Source organism: Rhinatrema bivittatum, unplaced genomic scaffold (genome assembly GCF_901001135.1).
Source record: "Rhinatrema bivittatum unplaced genomic scaffold, aRhiBiv1.1, whole genome shotgun sequence".
Taxonomy (NCBI): Eukaryota; Metazoa; Chordata; class Amphibia; order Gymnophiona; family Rhinatrematidae; genus Rhinatrema; species Rhinatrema bivittatum.
The window spans coordinates 70,721-93,539 of record NW_021820843.1 but is presented as its reverse complement, the minus strand read 5'-3'; the positions used below and the strand labels follow the sequence as shown (position 1 = coordinate 93,539).

General features: G+C 46.8%; 1 protein-coding gene across 1 annotated transcript in view; it reads right to left on the bottom strand.

The window, feature by feature from the left end:
• The window catches only part of LOC115082211 (microtubule-actin cross-linking factor 1-like), a 122,564-nt gene that overhangs the window by 42,246 nt on the left and 57,499 nt on the right, over positions 1 to 22,819 (bottom strand). The window contains exons 12-13 of the mRNA XM_029586461.1: positions 10,030 to 10,218; positions 2,211 to 2,325 (exon numbers count right to left, since the gene is read on the bottom strand). Of these exons, the coding sequence (XP_029442321.1) occupies positions 2,211 to 2,325; positions 10,030 to 10,218 (304 nt within the window). The remainder of the gene's footprint in view (positions 1 to 2,210; positions 2,326 to 10,029; positions 10,219 to 22,819) is intronic.

Here is a 22,819-nt window from a genome sequence, read left to right as displayed (position 1 = left end):
TGATCTTCTCCGAACAAGTTTCCCTTTAAAGGGGAGATTACACAGTTGCGCTTTTGACCACACATCCATTGCCCAATTGTGCAGCTATAGGAGTCTCTGAGCTGCTACTGTGGACACTATATTTCTGGTTGACATTTGGACCATATTGTAAATAGGACACTCCCACCTCCAACCGAGCTGACTGGTTGGGATCAATGGGAGTTCCCGAAGTCTGTTCCTGCTTCTTCTGGACCCAGCACAAACACGCCCTCTGCATCAGACTAGCACAGACAGAAGCCCAAAGGTGCAATGCTAAGACCTCAAACAATCTCTTCAGTAGGATTTCCAGCTTCCGATCCTACCACGAGAATGGTCATCTTGATTACAGCCTAGACCACCCCATCCACCTTTGGCAGTTTCTAAAGGTCCATCTCTTCCAGCAGGAGATACAATTTAGCCATAGCCCTAGCCACCTTCAGCCCTGCCTCAGGAGATTCTCACGCCTGGTCTACCAACCTTTTCACCGTTTTCGGCAAAGGAAAGGCCTTTGGTGGTCCCCGCAGGATAACACTGGTTAGACCTCTTAATTGTTGGAATCCTCCTAGGTGACCTTGATCCCCATTTCCTCCAAAATGTGGGGAATGAAGAGACAAAGTTCCTCCTTGCAGAATAATCTCACGACCCTCGGGTCATCTCCTTTTGCAACCAGAACCTCCCCCACATCTGGATCACTACCTGCTGGAGCACTTCCAGGATCCCCCTCTGAATCATCTCGTGGGACCTGACCCTCCGAGTCTTCAGAGGTCTCTCCATCTTCCCCCAATGAACATCTGAGACCCAGGAGGCGAAGAATCCCCCCTGACTTGGGCTGCGCCCCTGTCCTAGACTTCTTAGATGAAAGCTGGGACTTCTGGGAGGCCGAACGCTTAATCACAGCCTCCCTTTTTGCCAGATAGGCCTTATGGAGCAGCAACACAAAATCTGTGGAAAATTCTTCAAGCCCCACTGGATCCCTGTTCCATCATGTCCTCCACTGGCTCTCCTGTCCCTTCTATAACTCCTACAGTGCCTGTATCCACTGGAGAGATTGGGGGAGGGGAGTCCCTAAACTCCCTAGTAATAGCATGCTTCCTGCTACTTGCAGGCAAGATGGCTGCTGTCTCCTCCGAACCCCCGGGGTCTCCACAACAAGGCCAGCAGACCATGTGCGACAGCAGCTGCCTGAAACCTCCATAGAGGATCCTGCTTTCTCAGAGGCACAGACAGTGCACAAAGAAGCACCATCGGGCCACAATTTTCTCCTTCCACAGGCCCAACAAAGTTTTCTGTCCTCCACGAGAGGAGCCATGCCTCTGCTGCGGCCCGCGGCAGAAATAACCACCGGAGTGCGGCAAATGCTGCAGCACTGCTGCCGACAATGTCCCGACGCCCGGGTCCTGAAGGCAGAACGTGCGCGTCCCCACTCACCCTCGGCAACGGCCTCACCTTCGATAAGCAGCCGACCGCACAGCCCTGAGTACTTTCCTTCTTTTTTTTAATCCTTAAAGAAACAGCAACTAAGCAGTCCCCAGAAAAGAAAGGTATACTTATTACTTTCCTGCTTCTGGCTGCTCCAGGATGCTTCAGGCTGATGGAGGAGGGTGAGAAGGCCTCACTCGGAGGGAGCGAGAGAATGAAGACCCCTGGCTTTTGCTCCCTCTGGAAGATGAGGACCGATCCAGAACAGGGATTACCAACCCTCCTGCTCAACTCCAGGGCTGGCCCACAAAGGAACCCAACACCTCGGGGAGCACCAGATTTCTCCAACTTCTTGAAATTCTCTCTTTTTGTTTTCTTTTTTTTTTTTTTTTTAGCATCTCCAGACTGCGGGTTTGCACCTCTCCCATCTGCTGGAGACAGAGAAATACTGCAGCGCTGCAGGTGGCACTCTCGGTTAAGTAGCAGTGCCTGAAAAGTTTTTGTTCTCTGCTTCCATCTGCTGGTGGGGATGCAAAATCCACTTGTCTGGACTGATCTAGGGAATGAACAGGAATGCGTACTAATATGGGGAATAGGAGAGTAGAAAAGACAGAGTATACTTTCTGAGATGAAGCAAGAGATGAAGGTCTGTCGCTCTTTCCCTATATTAGAGAGGGGAGGGGAAGGAAGGAGAACTCTTACTGTATGGCATGGGGCAAGAAGTGGAGGCCCATAGCTACAGGTTGGGGAGGGAAGGGCAGAAGAGCTCTTACTGGATGAACCTCTGCGGGACGTGGGGGTCCGTAGTTCTGTCCCCAACTTCCGTTTGCAGTTCTTGGTCACTTTTTCCACCTCAGGCTGCTTCTTGTCCAGTTCATCCAGGAACACCTGTGGGATATTAGGAGAGGAGGAGTGAGTGAGTGAGGTCCACATACAGCCCCGGGCACAAGGGATCCAGATGGGCTTCCTCTGATATGAAAGACCAAGATACAAGCTTTACAATCTCATTTGCTGCGGTGCTGCTTCATTCATATGAAAGGTTTCCCAAGCACAATCTCCAGGGGAAAGGGTTTTGAGGACCTTGTTACTTGCCTTGGCTGGAGAGAACTGAGCTGCCGGTGCTGACATTCTTACTTTTGATCAGTTAGTGTGGGAGGTTTTAATATGCACTGCACACGCTACACTTTTTGACTTATGCACGCTTATTTTCATACTCTCTCTTTTGCAATTGTATTTTAGTGGGTACACAAAAAACCTACTGGTCAATATTCAAAAACTTGGTGAGTGGGAAAGCAAGTTGGTTAAATATCCCCAATATTCAGTCCCTGATTGCACGTTCTGAATATACTCAGCTAAAATTACCTGGATAAATTCATCTTCTCACTGGCTTACTAAATATTGCAAAAAATAAAATAAAATAAAATAAAATAAAAATAAAAAAAAACAAAAAACTAGCAGCAGAGCAATAGCCAATCTCCCCCACCTCCCACCCTCCAAAATGTAAAATAATTCTACTCTGGGCTATCAGCCCCCTGCCACTCCCTCACATGTTTTAAAATCTTGTTGTAGGCCAGTAGTCCCCCCCCCCTTCTCACTCCTCAATATGCTTAAAAATGTAGCCACGCCCAGCGGCCCCTCCCAACCTCCCAATACGTAAAACAACTGTAGTCAGCCAAGCAGCGCTTATCAACCCCATACCCTCCCTTCAAAAACATCGGGTGCCAAAATCACAACCCCCCCAAACCACTCACACGTTCTCCAGTTCATAATGGCTGGAGGAGAGGCTCTGAGCTCCTCCAGCTCTACTTATTGCTAAGTGCCACCAACTCTGGCATCGCCCCAGTGCCATCTCTTTTTTTAGGGAACTAAATTTTAATTAAGGACTTGCCCGATTAAAACTTAACTGCTCAGCGGGTTTGTCCGGCTAACTGTTATTTAAAATGGATTTCTTGTCTGCATACAAGTTAAGTGGCATTTTAGCACGCAAGCTTGCTAATAAATAAATTTAGCATGACTTACAGTGCCTAGAAACAGTCCTTAAGAAATCTAATCCCCTCTTTCAGCCAATCACTTTCCTCCTCACGTGTTCTAGACATATTTCTGCAGTTTTTCTTCCCTCCCCTGTAAATACCCGTCCATCATTTAATCCCATGCACTCAGTTTAACACAAACTATTTCCCATAGCCACATTCCTGAATCAATTCTGCTTCATTCCCTGGACAAACATACAAACAACTATTTCCTTCTGAACTCCCGGCGGATCTCTAAGCTGCCTGTGTGGGTTGGCTTCTCCATTTTAATTCCTGCGCTTCTCAGTCCTCCATCACCCTTCCTGATCATAGTGATGGAGGTTACCTTGCCAGCAGCTGTTTCCATTTTCTGTGGTGATGGAGGGTTCTGTTTGGCCCTTTTGACTTCCATGCGATACCATAAAAGCTGTTTCTATTGTGCTCGATTTACCGCTGGCCATAACAGTCACTCATGAGGATGAGTATTTGGAAGAAAATGCAATTTCACTCGCAGGATTTCCTGCTTTTTGGCTTGTTCCTCAGAGAGCAGATCTCTCTCATGTCCATCTGGCAGCAAAGTGTGTAATCTCATGCACATGAAAGTTAAAGAAACCTTGGGATGCAGCTGACGCCACTGGAAGAGCTGTAGATCTTTGTTTGATGGGCCATTCCAAAATGAAGAGAGACTCTGCAGCAGATGTGTTCCTGGGAGAGACGTTTCTGTTTTTACTAATTACACAGCAGCTCTTCACATGACAAGCAGTGGAAGTGAAGATGAGACCAGAGCAGAGTGCCCTGACCAAATTCTCCTGGCAGTCCAGAGACAGCCTTCACCAGACAAGCTGTGACATCCTACTGACATTGGCGCCCATCAGCCTGCTTGTTCCAGGGGTCCAGCGTAGGCTTGCCAACTCATCCAGTCCTGGTTTTCCTCTTAAGACTACAAAGTGCATTTTAATTATTTTAAGTATTTGAATTCTGTGTGCAGATTTTTGTTCTGTTCTGCTTTAGTTTTATTTTAGCTGATGTGTATTGTGATATTGATTGTACATCGGTTTGAGCATTCTTAGTCGGGAAGAATGATTTATAAATGTCTTTAAATAAAGAAATACAAATAAAAATAAATAAGTACATGCATGCTACATAGAGTATTGCAAGGATCTGATTTACCAGTTTCTTATGACACTGAGCATGCCAAGAAACAGAAGCCCAAAAGAGGGCCCCAAACCTCTTAGTTTATTAGAGTTTGATCTTGTTGGCTGTTATCATTGAGATGTATGAGTCTTGGTTTCCTCTCTGAGGGTACACTCATGACACCTGATGCAGGCATTCGCCCTCTGAAGCCACTCGCTCCCTTGTTTTGATCTTTGCAGACTGCAGCTCCCTGATACGGAGACTGCTGCATTGAACGGAGTATGAATGAGATCACGGAATTTCCTCCTATTTTTCATTAAAAGAGGAAAGGCTTTTCTATTCAAAAGTTTCTCAGAAATATTCATTTCATTTTAACATTTTTAGTTTTTTGGTATTTTGTCAATATTTGAAGATAAGGAAGAGCTGTGGACTATTTCTGAGTAAGGTACCTGATGATAACGGTACAGGCAAACAGATTAAATGATCATACAGAGGCTACAGATAAACAAAGTAAAGGAAAATTGGTTCTTATCTGTAATTTTCGTTGCTGTAATAGCACAGATCAGTCCAGACAAGTGGGTTTTGCATCCCGACCAGCAGATGGAGACAGAGAATAAAACCTTTACAGGCACTGCTACATAACGAGAGTGCCACCTGCAGTCCCTCAGTATTGACCTGTACCTAAGCCAAGATGTCCAAATCAACAAACCCCAAATAACTATGGGTGAACAGAGACTCAAAGTTGGAGCCTCCTAAAACTAGGACCCCCATTTCAAACAAGGATTATACTAATTAACTCTAAGGCATAACCTATTTAGTAACTCTGCATATGATTACACACTGTCTTAGCAACATCCAGAAATGAGGCAGTCTTTCGAAATAGGGATGGGTCTCTGGACTGATCTGTGGTATTTCAGGAATGAAAATTAGCAGGTATGAACCAATTTTCCTTTCCTGTGCATACCCCAGATCAGTCCAGAGAAGTGGGATGTAGCCAAGCCCCTCTATACTGAGCGGGAACTCGAAAGATCCACGCGCAACACACTTTCCCCAAAAGCCGCTTCCTCTGGCACCCATACATCCAAGCGGTAATGTTTGGTAAAAGTGCAAGACAAATTTCTTGCAGAGAAACAGTTGACACTCAGCCCAAGAGGTTGCCTGCGCCCTAGTGGAATGCGGCTGCAACCCCTCCGGAACTGTCCGACCCTTACATCTGGCTTATATCAGGGCAAAGACCTCCACTGACAACTCCCACTCCCCCTGGATCCAGCTGAGGTAGTCCGCCTGCATGTTGTCCACTCCAGCCACATGCGGCGACGCCAGTCCTTCTAGATGGTTCTCCACCCAAGCAAACTGTTCCTGTGCCTCCTGCTCCAGATGAGTCTGCATCCCATGCTGACTATTGATGAACACCACTGTTGTTGCTTTGTCCGAGAACACTTGTACTGTCCGTCCTTGAATGAGAGGAAGAAAGGTGAAAAAGGCTTTGTGAACTGCTTTGGTCTCCAATCGATTGACCAGGACACCTCTTCTGGTGACCACTAGCCTTGGGCAGTTTTCCCTTGACAAATCAACCCCCAACCTTTGAGACTGGCATCCATGATCATCACCACCACTTAGTTGGGTACCTCCAGGTCCATCCCTTTTTCTAAATTGTGATGAGACAGCCACTATGAGAGATTGGACCTGGCATCCCTCTGAAGCAGTAAAGGAAGCTAAAATTCCTCCGAAAGCGGATTACAATGGATAAAAGCACCCTTTGAAGGGGTTGCATGTGAACAAAGGCCTATGGAACTAACTCCAGCGTAGACACCATAGAACCCAGGACCTGCAAATAGTCCCAATCTCTGGGAACTGAAAGTCGCAGAAGTCGGAGCACCTGAGACTGCAACTTGATCACCCTCTTCATAGTCAGAAACACCTTCCTGACTCAAGTACCAAACCAAACTCCCAGATACTCCAAGAACTGGGACAGCTTCAAGTGACTCTTCGCCATGTTCGACACCAAGCCTGACAAATGTAGCAGCTGCATGACCGAAACCGAATGAAGACATTCCATTTCCAACTTCGCTCTGATGAGCCAATCGTCCAGATATGGGTGCACCAGGATTCCTTCACTTCTGAGCGCTGCCACTACCACCATCACCTTTCATGAACGTCTGTAGTGCTGTCGCCAACCCAAAGGGAAGGGCCTAAAGTTGGAAATGCTCCCCTAGCACCATAAACCTTAGAAATCTCTGGTCGGCTCTTATGGGAATGTGGAGATAAGCCTTCATCAAATCTAATGACGCCAGGAACTCTCCCTTACGCACTGCCGCTATCACCGTCCGTACCATCCACAGACCAGCTTGCCTTCATTGGCCAACCTTAGCTCCACTGGCTGGCACCTTCATGGGGAGGCCTATGCTGCCCTTGAAAGGACTGCTGCCTGCCCGAGCCCTGCTTCTGTCCTGTAGGCAAATAACTTCTGCTTGATCAAAATCTCCTTATGTCTTTAAAACAAGCGCACTGTTAATGGTGATAACCTCTGATCAATAATTCAATGAATACCTGCTCCAAAGAAGTTATGCAGTGAAAGGTTTATTAATGGGGAAAAGGGGGAAGGCGTGGTTTCCCCGGGGAAGACATGTATACAAAGCAAATGGTGTATAATTCAGAGTCTGCCCAGTGCTCCAACGTGTACTCAGCTTATAAGGGTCCTGGGTGTGCTAATATCAGACATCTGCATAATCCACACCCATTACCTTTAATAGCCAATCGATATATATTTTAGCATGTGTACGTTTGCGTGCTCTTACTGTAGGCCAGAGGCCTCTTGTTATCAGTAGAATAAACCAAGTAGGTTCCATCCTTCCAGGAATGATGTCATCCGTGCTGGATGATTCTCTGGTAAGCTCAATGATCATACTGTTTCATAGTGCTATAGATACATGTGCATGATATATGCAATTCACTATTCTACAGCACGCAGCGGAAATGTCTTCTTGGTGGTCTTCTTATCCTTGGGTAATTTATTTCCCTTTGACTCCCAACAACTGCTTCATCAGCTGCTCCACTTCCTCCCTGAACAACATCCTTCCTTTAAAGGGGAGGTTACACAGCTGCGCTTTACACCATACATCCGCCGACCTATTCCACAACCACAGAAGTCTCCACACTGCCACTGAGGAGACCATATTCCTGGCGAAAGTCCGAACCATGTCGTACAGGGCATCAGTCACATAGCCCACTCCCACCTCCAAGCAGGCAGTCTGAGCAGCCTCATTCGTCGCCTAAGCAACACCTTCTCTTGGGCCTTCTGGACCCAGCACAAGCAGGTTCTCTGCATCAAGCTCCCGCAGACTGCCGCCCGAAGGCTTAACACTGAAACCTCAAACAGTCTCTTCAACAGAATCTCCAGCTTCCAATCCTGGATATCCTTCAGAGCAGCCGAACCTGCTACCAGGATGGTCATCTTCCTGGTCACTGCTGACACCGCTGCATCCACCTTGGGAATCTTCTAAGACTCCAAGGTTTGTTCTGGCAAGGGATACAGCTGAGCATAGCTCTGGCTACCTTCAGGACTTCTTCGGGAGATTCTCACTCCCGATCCACCAACTTCTTCACCTTCTTTGATAATGGAAAGATCTTAGGTGGTCCCCATAGTCTATTCAGGTACAGATTCACTCTCTCATTGTCAGAATCCTCCTAGTGATCTTAATTCCCAACTCATCCAAAACCTGGGGAATTAGCGGCTGTAGTTCCTCCTTACGGAACAATCTCACCACCCTAGGATCATCCCCCTCTGCGACCAGGACATCCTCCGCATCCTGCATTGTATCCATCAAAGTGCTCACATGGTCCTTGTCTGGATCACCAATGAGACCTTCCTGTAGCTGATCAGAGTCTTCTGCTTAATCCGACATGTCCCCATAGTCACTAGTGGCCCATCCGAGGCCAAGAAGTTGCAGAATCCTCCCGATCCTGACTGCTTACCTGCCCTAGGCTTCTTAGTCACACGAGTCTTCTGGGGAAGAGAGCACTTAGATCCTGCCTTCTTCTTAGCCCAATAGGCCTTATGGAGGTGCAGGACAAAATCCGTGGAGAATTCTTTAGAATCAGTGGAATGCTGATCTTGATCCGCGTCCCCCTGGATCTCTTCCCCCTCCCTGACTCCAGGGCACTGATCAACAGGAAAGAGCGGGGGAGGGGAGTCCTGAGGCTCCATTGCAGAAGCCTGGCTCCTAGCACGTAGAGCTAAGATGGCTACTGTCTCCTCCGACCCCCAGGGTCGGAGGAGACAGTAGCCCAGGGTCTTCTGCACCGCCCCCAGAGAGTGCAGGGTCTCTGCTCCTGCTCGGAAGGGTTGGGTCTCTGCACCCGCTCTGGAAGAGTTGAGACCTCCATGGGACTCTCTGGGGGCAGTGCAGAAGACCCTGGGCTACTGTCTCCTCTGTAAGGAGGAACTACAGCCGCTAATTCCCCAGGTTTTGGATGAGTTGGGAATTAAGATCACTAGGAGGATTCTGACAATGAGAGAGTGAATCTGGACCTGAATAGACTATGGGGACCACCTAAGACTCTGCACTCTCTGGGGGGGGGGTGCAGAGACCGCCCCCAGAGAGTGCAGGGTCTCTGCCAACGCCCCCAGAGTGTCCCGTGGAGGTCCCAACCCTTCTGGAGACACAATTTGGGCAAAACGCGGCTACATTGAAGCTCTATCACTTCAGACCGCAGCCACGACCCAATTTCCTGTGCAGAGTGGGAGATGCCATTAAGCTGCAAGCGGGCTAAAAATACCTCCTTGTTGCAGAAAACTGCTGCCGATGTAGTCACCACGCTCCGATGCCATTCGGGGATCACCAACCCCCCACTCGCCCTGCTCTATCCGAGGGATGGCCCACGAAGGACCCTAACACCTTGAGAAGCCTTCTTCCTAGGAATCTTCTTTCTTCCAAACTTAATTTTCTTATCTCTCTCTCTCTCTCTTTTTTTTTTTTTTGAGAATCTCCAGTCTGCAGGTTTGCACCTCTACCCTCTGCTGGAGACAGAGAAACACTGAGGGGACTGCAGGTGGCACCCTCGGTTATGTAGCAGTGCTCAAAGTTCTAATTGTTCTCTGACTCCATCTTCTGGTGGGGATGCAAAACTCATGTGTCTGGACTGATGTGGGATATGCACAGGAAGTATGGTTATTTTTGAAATTAGAGAATTTGTCTTTTCTTTTACTTCCTTATTATTGCATGTTTGTTTTACGACAGTGAGGAAGCCTGGGAAGTTTTAGCCACTGCCTGTGAGTAGGGAGGTTTTCACAGGACCCGTGCAGGATGCCCCAGGACTTGGTGTCAGGCATGACTGGAAGTGGGAGGGAGATCAGGCTGTTTGTGGCAGGTCAGCCAGGCCCAATGTTTTATAGCTGCTGCGTGTTCTTGGGCAAGAGGGGAGTTGAACGGAGGGGGCTTCTGCTTACCGTGTGCTGTGCAATCAGCTCTTCCAGTGCCTCCATCTCCTCTGGCAGCGGATCCTGATCTCGCAAGCTCAAGGACTCCTCTGCGGCAGTGATCCAGTCAATCAGTCGGGCTATCTCCTCTCGCTCAGAGGCTAGTGAAACACTCTGGGTTTGAATGCGCTCCCCCTGCTGTTGAGCCCAGTTCAGAACCTGTAGACATATTCACATGGAGTCAATAGCTGGGAGTCATGATATCCATCCAGTCTATGAAATGACACCTGCACACAGACACACACACAGAGTTAATAGCAGGGAGTCAAGGTATCTTTACATTTTGGAATGTATACATCTGTACACAGACAAACACACATAGAAACACATAATCAATAGCTGGGAGTCATGATATCCATCCAGTCTATGAAATCACATCTGTACACACACACACACACAGAATTAACAGCTGGGAGTCAAGATAACCCCAGACTATGGAATGATACATGTACACAGACACAGATACACACAGTTAATAACTGGGAGTCAAGATATCTCTCCAGTCTATGGAATATATACACATGTACAAAGACACATACAAACCTAGAGTAAATAACTGGCTGTCAAGATATCCTCAGTCTCTAGAATGTATACACCTGTTCATAGACATACACACAGAATCAATAGCTGGGAGTCAAGATATCCTCAGTCTCTAGAATGTATACATCTGCTCATGGACACACACACACACACTCAAACAATCAATAGCTGGGAGTCAAGATATCCTCAGTCTCTAGAATGTATACATCTACTCATAGACACACACACACATGCACACCCACAAGTCAATAGCTGGGAGTCAAGATATCCTCAGTCTCTAGAATGTTTACACCTGCTCATAGACACATACACACACACACACACACACACACACATACAAACACAGTCAATAGCTGTGAGTCAAGATATCCTCAGTCTCTAGAATGTAAACATCTGCTCATAGACACACACACACACGCATGCACACACACAAGTCAATAGCTGGGAGTCAAGATATCCTCAGTCTCTAGAATGTTTACACCTGCTCATAGACACATACACACACACACACACACATGCATGCACACACACACACATACACACACAGTCAATAGCTGTGAGTCAAGATATCCTCAGTCTCTAGAATGTAAACATCTGCTCATAGACACACACACACATGCACACACACACACAAGTCAATAGCTGGGAGTCAGGACACACAAATGCTGTACTAGAAACCATGCGTCTAACCAAGGAATGAACTAATCAAAAAGCATCTGCCCAAAGGCTATTCCCCAGTTCCAGCTGCGCTACCTTCTCCAGGTTTCAAACATTGCTTTCCTGCAAAGCCCCTTGCATACAAGACAAGCCCAAATCAGCTATAGTCACAACACAGTATAATGACCCTTTGGGTTCATTACCATTAAGGCCCTGGTTAACTCCTTGAGCTAGGGCCGACAGGTTAGTAACACAGGGGAAGCGCCATTCAGTACAACCCCTCCCTTTGAGGGTGCTGGGATGGCCATTCCGAGGGGCGGGTTGGCCTATCGGGGGATCGGCCTTCCCCCGGTGGGTCGGTCTAGCTGGTCACGTGGTCTCAACCACGTGGCTAATGGTCTCTTGCAGCCTGCAGTATCTTCCTCAGCCCTGCTGCCTGACCTGCATCAAGGTAGATGGCGATTGCAGCCTCGCAGGCCCAGATTGAAGCAATAGTCGTCGTCATCGTCATCCCCCCCGGAAGCAGAGCAGACCGACACAGGTGGTGGCTGCAGAAGGACCTGTCACCTAGGCCAGTGATTCTCAACCGGTATGTATTGTTGTATGTGGCTTTATTCTGTATATGGTGAGAGTTTGTGTTCTGCATGCAAAGACTGAGATGAAGCACTCTTTTAGCATGTGGTTTCTCTGTAGGGATCTGGAGTAGCTTGGCCTGTTCTGTTTTCCTGACAGGAGGTGTATTGATATTTTAGTTGCTGGTGTAATATTTGTGGTATTCTTTTTCATAGGTGGGGTTGTTATTCTTTGAGTATAAATTGGAGCGGCCTTGGAGGGAACTTACTTTCCACCCCCCCCGCACCTTTCCCTCCCTTCCCCTACCTAACCCCCCCCCCCCCCCCGGCCCTATCTAAACCCCCCCCCTTACCTTTGTTGGCAGATTTACGCCTGCTGGCGCGCCATCACCCGACCCGGGGGCTGGTCCGGAGGCCTCGACCACGCCCCCGGGCCGGCGCCACGCCCCCAGTCCCGCCCCGAACCGCTCCCTGACCCCGGACATGCCCCCGGACACGCCCCCTCCCCGCCCCTTTTACGAAGCCCCGGGACTTACGCGCGTCCCGGGGCTTGCGCGCGCAGGGGTGGGGTTTGGGGTAGGTTTTCGGGGGGTACGCGCGTACCCCTTTGAAAATCTACCCCTCAATGTAGCCTGCTCTCTCCCAGAATGTGCTTGAATCTAGTTTGGTAAAGGCACATTAGCCTCCACATATGCTGCTGTGACCACCTTCTTTATCTGTTGGGCCACTGTTGCTTTACAGATAGTTGCCCCTTTCTGTACACCACCATCCAAAACAAAGAGATGAGCAGAAGTCTGAAACTGATTGGTCACGTTGAGATACCGCAAAACATGTCCGCACACATGCAAGGGACATAGAAGTACATATTCCACTGTATCCCCCTCCTTGTCTAGAGAAGGCAAGGAGATTGACTGATTCATCTGACAGGACAGCACTACCTTAGAAAGAAACCTATAACGTACTAATGACCAAATGATCCATCCAGTCTTCCCTGCAAGATTCCTATGGTAGCAACTACTGCTCCGTACAGGTTACCCCCATGTTACTGTTAAGGGTAGTAACTGCCGCTCCATGCAGGTTACCCCCATGCCTTCTGTTAAGGGCAGTAACTGCTGCTCCATGCAGGTTACCCCCATGTTACTGTTAAGGGTAGTAACTGCTGCTCCATGCAGATTACCCCCATGTTACTGTTCAGGGTACTAACTGCCGCTCCATGCAGGTTACCCCCATGCCTTCTGTTAAGGGTAGTAACTGCTGCTCCATGCAGGTTACCCCCATGCCTTCTGTTAAGGATAGTAACTGCTGCTCCATGCAGGTTACCCCCATGCCTTCTGTATAAGGGTACTAACTGCCGCTCCATGCAGGTTACCCCCATGCCTTCTGTTAAGGGTAGTAACTGCTGCTCCATGCAGGTTACCCCCATGCCTTCTGTTAAGGGTAGTAACTGCTGCTCCATGCAGGTCACCCCCATGCCTTCTGTTAAGGGTAGTAACTGCTGCTCCATGCAGGTTACCCCCATGTTACTGTTAAGGGTAGTAACTGCCTCTCCAAGCAGGTTACCCCATGCCTTCTGTTAAGGGTAGTAACTGCTGCTCCATGCAGGTTACCCCCATGTTACTGTTAAGGGTAGTAACTGCTGCTCCATGCAGGTTACCCCCATGTTACTGTTCAGGGTACTAACTGCCGCTCCATGCAGGTTACCCCCATGCCTTCTGTTAAGGGTAGTAACTGCTGCTCCATGCAGGTTACCCCCATGTTACTGTTAAGGGTAGTAACTGCTGCTCCGTGCAGGTTACCCCCATGTTACTGTTAAGGGTAGTAACTGCTGCTCCATGCAGATTACCCCCATGTTACTGTTAAGGGTAGTAAATGCTGCTCCGCGCAGGTTACCCCCATGCCTTCTGTTAAGGGTAGTAACTGCTGCTCCATGCAGGTTACCCCCATGCCTTCTGTTAAGGGTAGTAACTGCTGCTCCATGCAGGTTACCCCCATGCCTTCTGTTAAGGATAGTAACTGCTGCTCCATGCAGGTTACCCCCATGCCTTCTGTATAAGGGTAGTAACTGCTGCTTCATGCAGGTTACCCCCATGTTACTGTTAAGGGTAGTAACTGCCTCTCCAAGCAGGTTACCCCATGCCTTCTGTTAAGGGTAGTAACTGCCACTCCATGCAGGTTACCCCCATGCCTTCTGTTAAGGGTAGTAACTGCTGCTCCATGCAGGTTACCCCCATGTTACTGTTAAGGGTAGTAACTGCTGCTCCGTGCAGGTTACCCCCATGTTTCTGTTAAGGGTAAGAACTGCTGCTCCATGCAGGTTATCCCCATGTTTCTGTTAAAGATAGTAACTGCTGCTCTGTTCAGGTTATCCCCATATTTTTGTTATGGGTAGTAACTACCACTCCGTGCAGGTTACCCCTTTGTTACTGTTCAGGGTACTAACTGCCGCTCCATGCAGGTTACCCCCATGCCTTCTGTTAAGGGTAGTAACTGCTGCTCCATGCAGATTACCCCCATGTTACTGTTCAGGGTACTAACTGCCGCTCCATGCAGGTTACCCCCATGCCTTCTGTTAAGGGTAGTAACTGCTGCTCCATGCAGGTTACCCCCATGCCTTCTGTTAAGGATAGTAACTGCTGCTCCATGCAGGTTACCCCCATGCCTTCTGTATAAGGGTACTAACTGCCGCTCCATGCAGGTTACCCCCATGCCTTCTGTTAAGGGTAGTAACTGCTGCTCCATGCAGGTTACCCCCATGCCTTCTGTTAAGGGTAGTAACTGCTGCTCCATGCAGGTCACCCCCATGCCTTCTGTTAAGGGTAGTAACTGCTGCTCCATGCAGGTTACCCCCATGTTACTGTTAAGGGTAGTAACTGCCTCTCCAAGCAGGTTACCCCATGCCTTCTGTTAAGGGTAGTAACTGCTGCTCCATGCAGGTTACCCCCATGTTACTGTTAAGGGTAGTAACTGCTGCTCCATGCAGGTTACCCCCATGTTACTGTTCAGGGTACTAACTGCCGCTCCATGCAGGTTACCCCCATGCCTTCTGTTAAGGGTAGTAACTGCTGCTCCATGCAGGTTACCCCCATGTTACTGTTAAGGGTAGTAACTGCTGCTCCGTGCAGGTTACCCCCATGTTACTGTTAAGGGTAGTAACTGCTGCTCCATGCAGATTACCCCCATGTTACTGTTAAGGGTAGTAAATGCTGCTCCGCGCAGGTTACCCCCATGCCTTCTGTTAAGGGTAGTAACTGCTGCTCCATGCAGGTTACCCCCATGCCTTCTGTTAAGGGTAGTAACTGCTGCTCCATGCAGGTTACCCCCATGCCTTCTGTTAAGGATAGTAACTGCTGCTCCATGCAGGTTACCCCCATGCCTTCTGTATAAGGGTAGTAACTGCTGCTTCATGCAGGTTACCCCCATGTTACTGTTAAGGGTAGTAACTGCCTCTCCAAGCAGGTTACCCCATGCCTTCTGTTAAGGGTAGTAACTGCCGCTCCATGCAGGTTACCCCCATGCCTTCTGTTAAGGGTAGTAACTGCTGCTCCATGCAGGTTACCCCCATGTTACTGTTAAGGGTAGTAACTGCTGCTCCGTGCAGGTTACCCCCATGTTTCTGTTAAGGGTAAGAACTGCTGCTCCATGCAGGTTATCCCCATGTTTCTGTTAAAGATAGTAACTGCTGCTCTGTTCAGGTTATCCCCATATTTTTGTTATGGGTAGTAACTACCACTCCGTGCAGGTTACCCCTTTGTTACTGTTAAGAGTAGTAATTTCTGCTCCATGCAAGTAACTTCATGTTTCTATTAAGGGTAGCAACTGTTGCTCCATGCAGCTTATGTGTTAAGGGTAATAACGTCTGCTCCATGAAGATTACCTCCATGCACACTTTCCTTCAATTCCAACCTTTAGCCTTAAGGGATTCAGTGTTTATTCCATGCCCTTTTGAATTCATTTATGGTTTTTGTCTTCTCCACCTCTTCTGGAAGGTCATTCCAAGCTACCTTCTTCATGAAAAAATATTTCCTGCTGATGGTTCCAAGACGTCACCCCTGGAGTTTCATTTTGTGATCTCCTAGTTCTACAATTTTCTTTCCAAAGGAAAAAGTTCAAAATTCATGTATTATCAAAACCTTTCAGGTATCTGAAGGTCAGTATCATGTCTCCCCTGAACCTTCCTTTCTTCCAGGGTATATAGGTTTAGATCCTTCAGCGTCTCCTCATAAGTCTTCCGATACTGACCTGACACCATTTTGGTAGCCCTTCTCTGGACCACCCCCATCCTGTCTCTATCCCTTTTGAGATATGGTATCCAGTACTGAACATAGTTATCAAGGTGAGGCCTCACCAAGGACCTGTACGAGGGGATCATCACCTCCTTTTTCTTACTGGTCATTCTTCTCTCTGTGCAGCCCAGCATTCATCTGGCTTTAGTTATCGCATTGTCACATTGCTTTGCCGTCTTCAGATCAGCAGACGCTATCACACCAAGGTCCCTTTCCCAGTCCATGCACATTAGTCTTTTACCCCCCATCACATAAAGCTCTTTTGGATTACCGCACCCCAGATGCAGGACTCTGCTTTTCTTGGCATTGAATCCCAGCTGCCAAATCTTCAACCACTCTTCAAGCTTTCTTAAATCACTTTTCATTCTCTCTACTCCTTCAGTTGTGTCCACTCTATTGCAGTTCTTAGTATCATCCGCGAATAGGCAGACTTTACCTTCTATCCATTCCACAAAGTCGCTTACAAAGATATTGAACAGAACCGTCCCAAAACTGATCTTTGTGGCACTTCACTGAACACCGTTGTCTCTTCAGAGTAGGTTCCATTTACTGTTACACACTGTCTCCTGTTTGCAATCCACTCCATCATCTTGGCGCCCGTTCCCAAGCTTCTCAGGTTGTTCCCCAGCCTCCTATGTAAGACTGTTTCAAAAGCCATGCTGAAATCCAAGTAAATCATATTGAGTGCTCTTTCTTGATCCAATTCTCTAGTTACTCAATCAAAAAAAAAAAAATCAATCAGATTTGTCTGACAGGACCTTCCCCTGGTGAATCCATTCTGCCTTGGATCCAGCAACTTACCAGATTGTAGATGGTTCTCTATCATTTCTTTCAGCAGAGTCTCCAATCCATTAATTTTCCCACCACCGAGGCGAGGGTAACCGGCCTGTAGATTGGATTCCAGCTTCTTCACGGCTAGCACTCTTGTGAAGCGGGTCCATCACTGCTCTTCTCCAATCCCGCAGCATCACTCCAGTTTCCAGCGATCTACCAAGCAGGTCTTTCCGTGCAGCCATCAGCACATCTCTGAGCTCCCTCAGTATCCTGGCATGTACCTCCTCCAGCCCCATGGCCTTCTCCACTTTGAGTTTTCCTAGCTCTTCCTGTTCATTCTTTTCTGAGAAAGGAATTGTGTCTACCCCATTCCCATCCACTGTCTTGCCAACCAGCGACGGTCCTTCTCCAGGGTCTTCTTTAGTGAACACCGAACTGAAGTATTTGTTTAATCTTTCTGCCATTTCTTTGTCTGTCTTTACACAGCTTTCTGATTCACTCTACCACTTTGGGCCTTCCTTCTTTCTTTGATATATCTGAAAAAGTGTTTACCTCTTTGGCAATCCTTTCTTCTGCTTGACATTTTGCTTTCCTCATTTCTTTATTCATCTCCCTCAGTTTCCCTGAGTTCCTCTTTTTAGTATCCTTTATACTTCCCGAATGCTGTTCCTTTTGCATTTATTTTTTCAGCCACCTCTTATGAGAACCAAATTGGTTTCTTTTTCCTCTTACTTTTGTTTAATTTTCTAACATATAGATTTATTGACTTTGTAATAGCTCCTTTAAATTTGGCCCACTGTTGTTCCACCTCACTCATTTTCTCCCAGCCTTCTAGTTCTTCTGTCAGGTATGTCCCTATTTTGTCAAAGTCCGTATTTTTTAAATTCAAAACTTGAATCTTTGTGTGATTCTCTGCATCTTATTTGTGATATCAAACTATGCCCTTTGATGAATACTAGTGCTCAGATGGGCACCTTTCCTGACATTAGAGATATTATCCCCATTACTGAGAACTAATAAACACTGGTGCACAGATGGGCACCTGTCCGGACATTAGAGATATTATCCCCATTACTGAGAACTAATAAACACTGGTGCACAGATGGGCACCTGTCCGGACATTAGAGATATTATCCCCATTATTGAGAACTAATAAACACTGGTGCACAGATGGGCACCTGTCCTGACATTAGAGATATTATACCCATTATTGAGAACTAATAAACACTGGTGCACAGATGGACACCTGTCCGGACATTAGAGATATTATCCCCATTATTGAGAACTAATAAACACTGGTGCACAGATGGGCACCTGTCCGGACATTAGAGATATTATCCCCATTATTGAGAACTAATAAACACTGGTGCACAGATGGGCACCTGTCCTGACATTAGAGATATTATACCCATTATTGAGAACTAATAAACACTGGTGCACAGATGGACACCTGTCCTGACATTAGAGATATTATCCCCATTATTGAGAACTAATAAACACTGGTGCTCAGGTGGACACCTGTCCTGACATTAGAGATATTATCCCCATTATTGAGAACTAATAAACACTGGTGCTCAGGTGGACACCTGTCCTGACATTAGAGATATTATCCCCATTATTGAGAACTAATAAACACTGGTGCTCAGGTGGACACCTGTCCTGACATTAGAGATATTATCCCCATTATTGAGAACTAATAAACACTGGTGCTCAGGTGGACACCTGTCCTGACATTAGAGATATTATCCCCATTATTGAGAACTAATAAACACTGGTGCTCAGGTGGACACCTGTCCTGACAGAGATATTATCCCCATTACTGAGAACTAATAAACACTGGTGCACAGATGGGCACCTGTCCGGACATTAGAGATATTATCCCCATTACTGAGAACTAATAAACACTGGTGCACAGATGGGCACCTGTCCGGACATTAGAGATATTATCCCCATTACTGAGAACTAATAAACACTGGTGCACAGATGGGCACCTGTCCGGACATTAGAGATATTATCCCCATTATTGAGAACTAATAAACACTGGTGCTCAGATGGGCACCTGTCCTGACATTAGAGATATTATCCCCATTATTGAGAACTAATAAACACTGGTGCACAGATGGACACCTGTCCTGACAGAGATATTATCCCCATTATTGAGAACTAATAAACACTGGTGCACAGATGGACACCTGTCCTGACAGAGATATTATCCCCATTATTGAGAACTAATAAACACTGGTGCTCAGGTGGACACCTGTCTGGACATTAGAGATATTATCCCCATTACTGAGAACTAATAAACACTGGTGCACAGATGGGCACCTGTCCTGACATTAGAGATATTATCCCCATTATTGAGAACTAATAAACACTGGTGCACAGATGGGCACCTGTGCAGACATTAGAGACATTACCCCCATTAGTGAGCACTAGGTCGAGTATTACACCTCCCTAGTGGGTTCCATTACCATTTGTTTGAGCAGAGCCCTTTGAAAGATTCCACTATCTCTCTACTTCTTGCAGATTCTGCAGAAGGTATATTCTAATCCATATCCAGAAGATTAAAATCTTCTCCATTCTTTCCCACTTTTTGGATGTCTTTTACTAGATCTCAGTTCAGGTCTTCAGTTTTGGTTGGAGGCCTGTAGGCCACATCAGTGTAAATGGAAGAACCATCATCTTGTTTTAGGATAGCCTATAATGCTTCTTCCCTGCAGCCTTATCCTACCTTCCGGACTCCTGCAATGAAGCCTCTCCACTAGCAGAGGCCCTCAATAAGCCTCACTTCTAGCCCTGCTAAGCTCCTCCTCACTGCCCTTGCCAAGCGCAAGTCCAAACCTAAGTAACCCTGGTTTGCCAGAAGCTTCTTGTCTTCTCATGGTGTCACTTCGAGCTCCATAACCTGACCCTTGTTCTTGCCTCGTTTTGTGGCCTACGGGCCTTCTGCCTTTCCTTGTGACCTATGGGCCTTCTGCCTTGTCGTGAAGCCCTCAGGTCTATCCTGCCTTGTTTCCTATAGTGAGGTCATTTGGCCTAGTCTCTCTTGTATCATGCCTTGGGCCTTCGGGCCTATTCTGTCTGTTCAGAAACTTGTTGCCTTCAGGCTTCTATATTCTTTGTTCGGTATTTCCCTGGTCTGCCTTGCCTAAATCCTGCCCTAGTCTGCCTTGTTGGTCTTGTCCGAAGACAGTTTTCAAGGGTGATGATTCAGATGAACTGAACCAAATTATGGTGAACCTGGAAGATGTAGTAGGCCAGACTGACAAACTGAAGAGTAGTAAATCACCTGAACCAGATCGTATACACCCCAGAGTTCTGAAAAAACTCAAAAATGAAATTTCAAACCTATTAGTAAAAATTTGTAATCTATTTATTTTATTTATTTATTTATTATTTTTATTATACCGAGTTTCATGATAGGAATCACATCAACCTGGTTTACAATTAACCATGTGAGTAAAGGCAGAGAGTAACATAGTAAAAACATTTCCCAATTCAACATCAAATATAGTATGAAACTTAACAAATATAATAACAATATTTAGGATGTGAGAAAGTTACAAAAAACAAGGAAAAATAACTAGGATCTGAAAGGGGGAGGAAATTGAAGAAAGAATATTAACATTTTAGCCATCTATCATTTAAATCATCCCTTGCACCTGAAGACTAGAGGGTGGCGAGTGTAACCCCAATATTTGAAAAGGGCTCCAGGGGTGATCTGGGAAACTATAGACTGGTGAGCCTGATTTCAGTGCCAGGAAAATCATGGAAACTGTTATATAGAAACATAGAAATGACGGCAGAAGAAGACCAAACGACCCATCCAGTCTGCCCAGCAAGCTTCGCACTTTTTTTTTTTTTCATACTTATCTGTTACTCTTGGCTCTTAGTAACCTTTTGGTTCTATTTCCCTTCCACCCCCACCGTTAATGTAGAGAGCAGTGTTGGAGCTGCATCTACGTGAAATATCTATCTTGATTAGTTAGGGGTAGTAACCGCCGCAATAAGCAAGCTACACCCATGCTTATTTGTTTACCCAGACTATGTAATTCAGTCCTTGCTGGTTGTTGTCTGTATATAGATCCACTTTTCTTCATTCCCCCTGCCGTTGAAGCAGAGAGCTATGCTGGATATGCATGAAGTATCAAACTTTCTCCCCTGCTGTTGAAGCAGAGAGCTATGCTGGATATGCACTGTAAGTGAAGTATCAGACGTACTCCCCTGCCATTAAAGCAGAGAGCTATGCTGGATGTGTGTGAAGTATCCGTCTTTCTCCTCTCCCGTTGAAAGAGAGAGCTATGCTGGTTATGCATTGAAAATGAAGTATCAGGCTTATTTGGTTCGGGGTAGTAACCGTCGTAACAAGCAAGCTACTCCCTGCTTTTTGTGAATGCAAATCCTTTTTTCCACATTTCCTCTTGCCGTTGAAGCTTAGAGCAATGTTGGAGTCTTAGAGCATTGTTGGAGTCGCATTAACCATGTGTATGTTTATTGAATAAGGGTATTATCTCCAGGCAGTAGCCGTCATTCCCGCGAGCCACCCACTCTTCATTCACGTCCTCTAGACTTTATGGATCCACAGTGTTTATCCCACGCCCCTTTGAAGTCCTTCACAGTTCTGGTCTTCATCACTTCCTCTGGAAGGTCATTCCAGGCATCCACCACCCTTTCCGTGAAGAAATACTTCCTGACATTGTTTCTGAGTCTTCCTCCCTGGAGCTTCAAATCGTGACCCCTGGTTCTGTTGATGTTTTTCCGACGGAAAAGGTTTGTCGTTGTCTTTGGATCATTAAAACCTTTCAAGTATCTGAAAGTCTGTATCATATCCCCTCTGCTCCGAAACATAGAAACATGTTTCTATGTTTCTATGTTTCCTCCAGGCTGTACATATTTAGATTCTTCAATCTCTCCTCATAAGTCATTCGATGAAGACCTTCCCACCATAAAGTATAAAATCACAGAACATTTAGATAGTCATGGCTTAATGGGACACGGCCAGCATGGATTTACCCAAGGGAAGTCTTGCCTCACAAATCTACATTTTTAGGAAAGCATGAATAAACATATGGACAAAGGTGAACCAGTAGATGTGGTATATTTGGATTTTAAGAAGGCATTTGACAAAGTCCCTCTTGAGAGGCTTCTAACAAAACTAAACCTTCTCTCTGTTTTTTTTAAACTCTTAAAGAGCGTAGCTTGCCAGACAGACCCTGCTACATGAACACCTGCATTTCCGCTAGGACTCCTAGTTATTACTGAGATAACATCACAGTTTCAATGTGTTCAGTACAATTTAGAAAAGAAGCCGTCATATCATTAGACACAGAACAGTTTTTCCCATTCTGAGCGTTCAGCTGTGAAAGAGGAAAGCGATTGAATACCTTCTTATCAGGAAGAAAAAGAGCAGCTAGCAACCCAGGGGGCCGATGCAATACAGGGCGCTCAGCTGAGCGCCCTGTATAACCCGCACTCTAATGCAATAGGGGGATTAGCACCTATATAACCCGCGTCGGACGCGGAGTGAATGCAATAGCGCTCATCACATGCAAATGCATATGAATGAGACTATTACTCATTCACTCTGCAAAAGTGTGCGTCTCAGGTTCTTATGGCCTGGATTGGCCTCTGTTGGAAACAGGATGCTGGGCTTGATGGACCCTTGGTCTGACCCAGTATGGCAAGTTCTTATGTTCTTAGCAGCCCAGCACAGAACAAAACCAACAGGAAGAAAAACATCAGGATACTTCCCTGCTGCTGGTCACTCTTCTGGGAAGACGCCTTCAGGGATTCAGGGGGAGCCAGGACCTCTGGCTGTCAGACCCCTGGAACCGCTGCGGGTCAAGCTGCCCAGGGATCACCCAACCCTCCACTTGCCCGGCTCAACCTGAGCGAAGGCCCACGAAGGAACCTAACACCTCAGGGAGTGCCTCT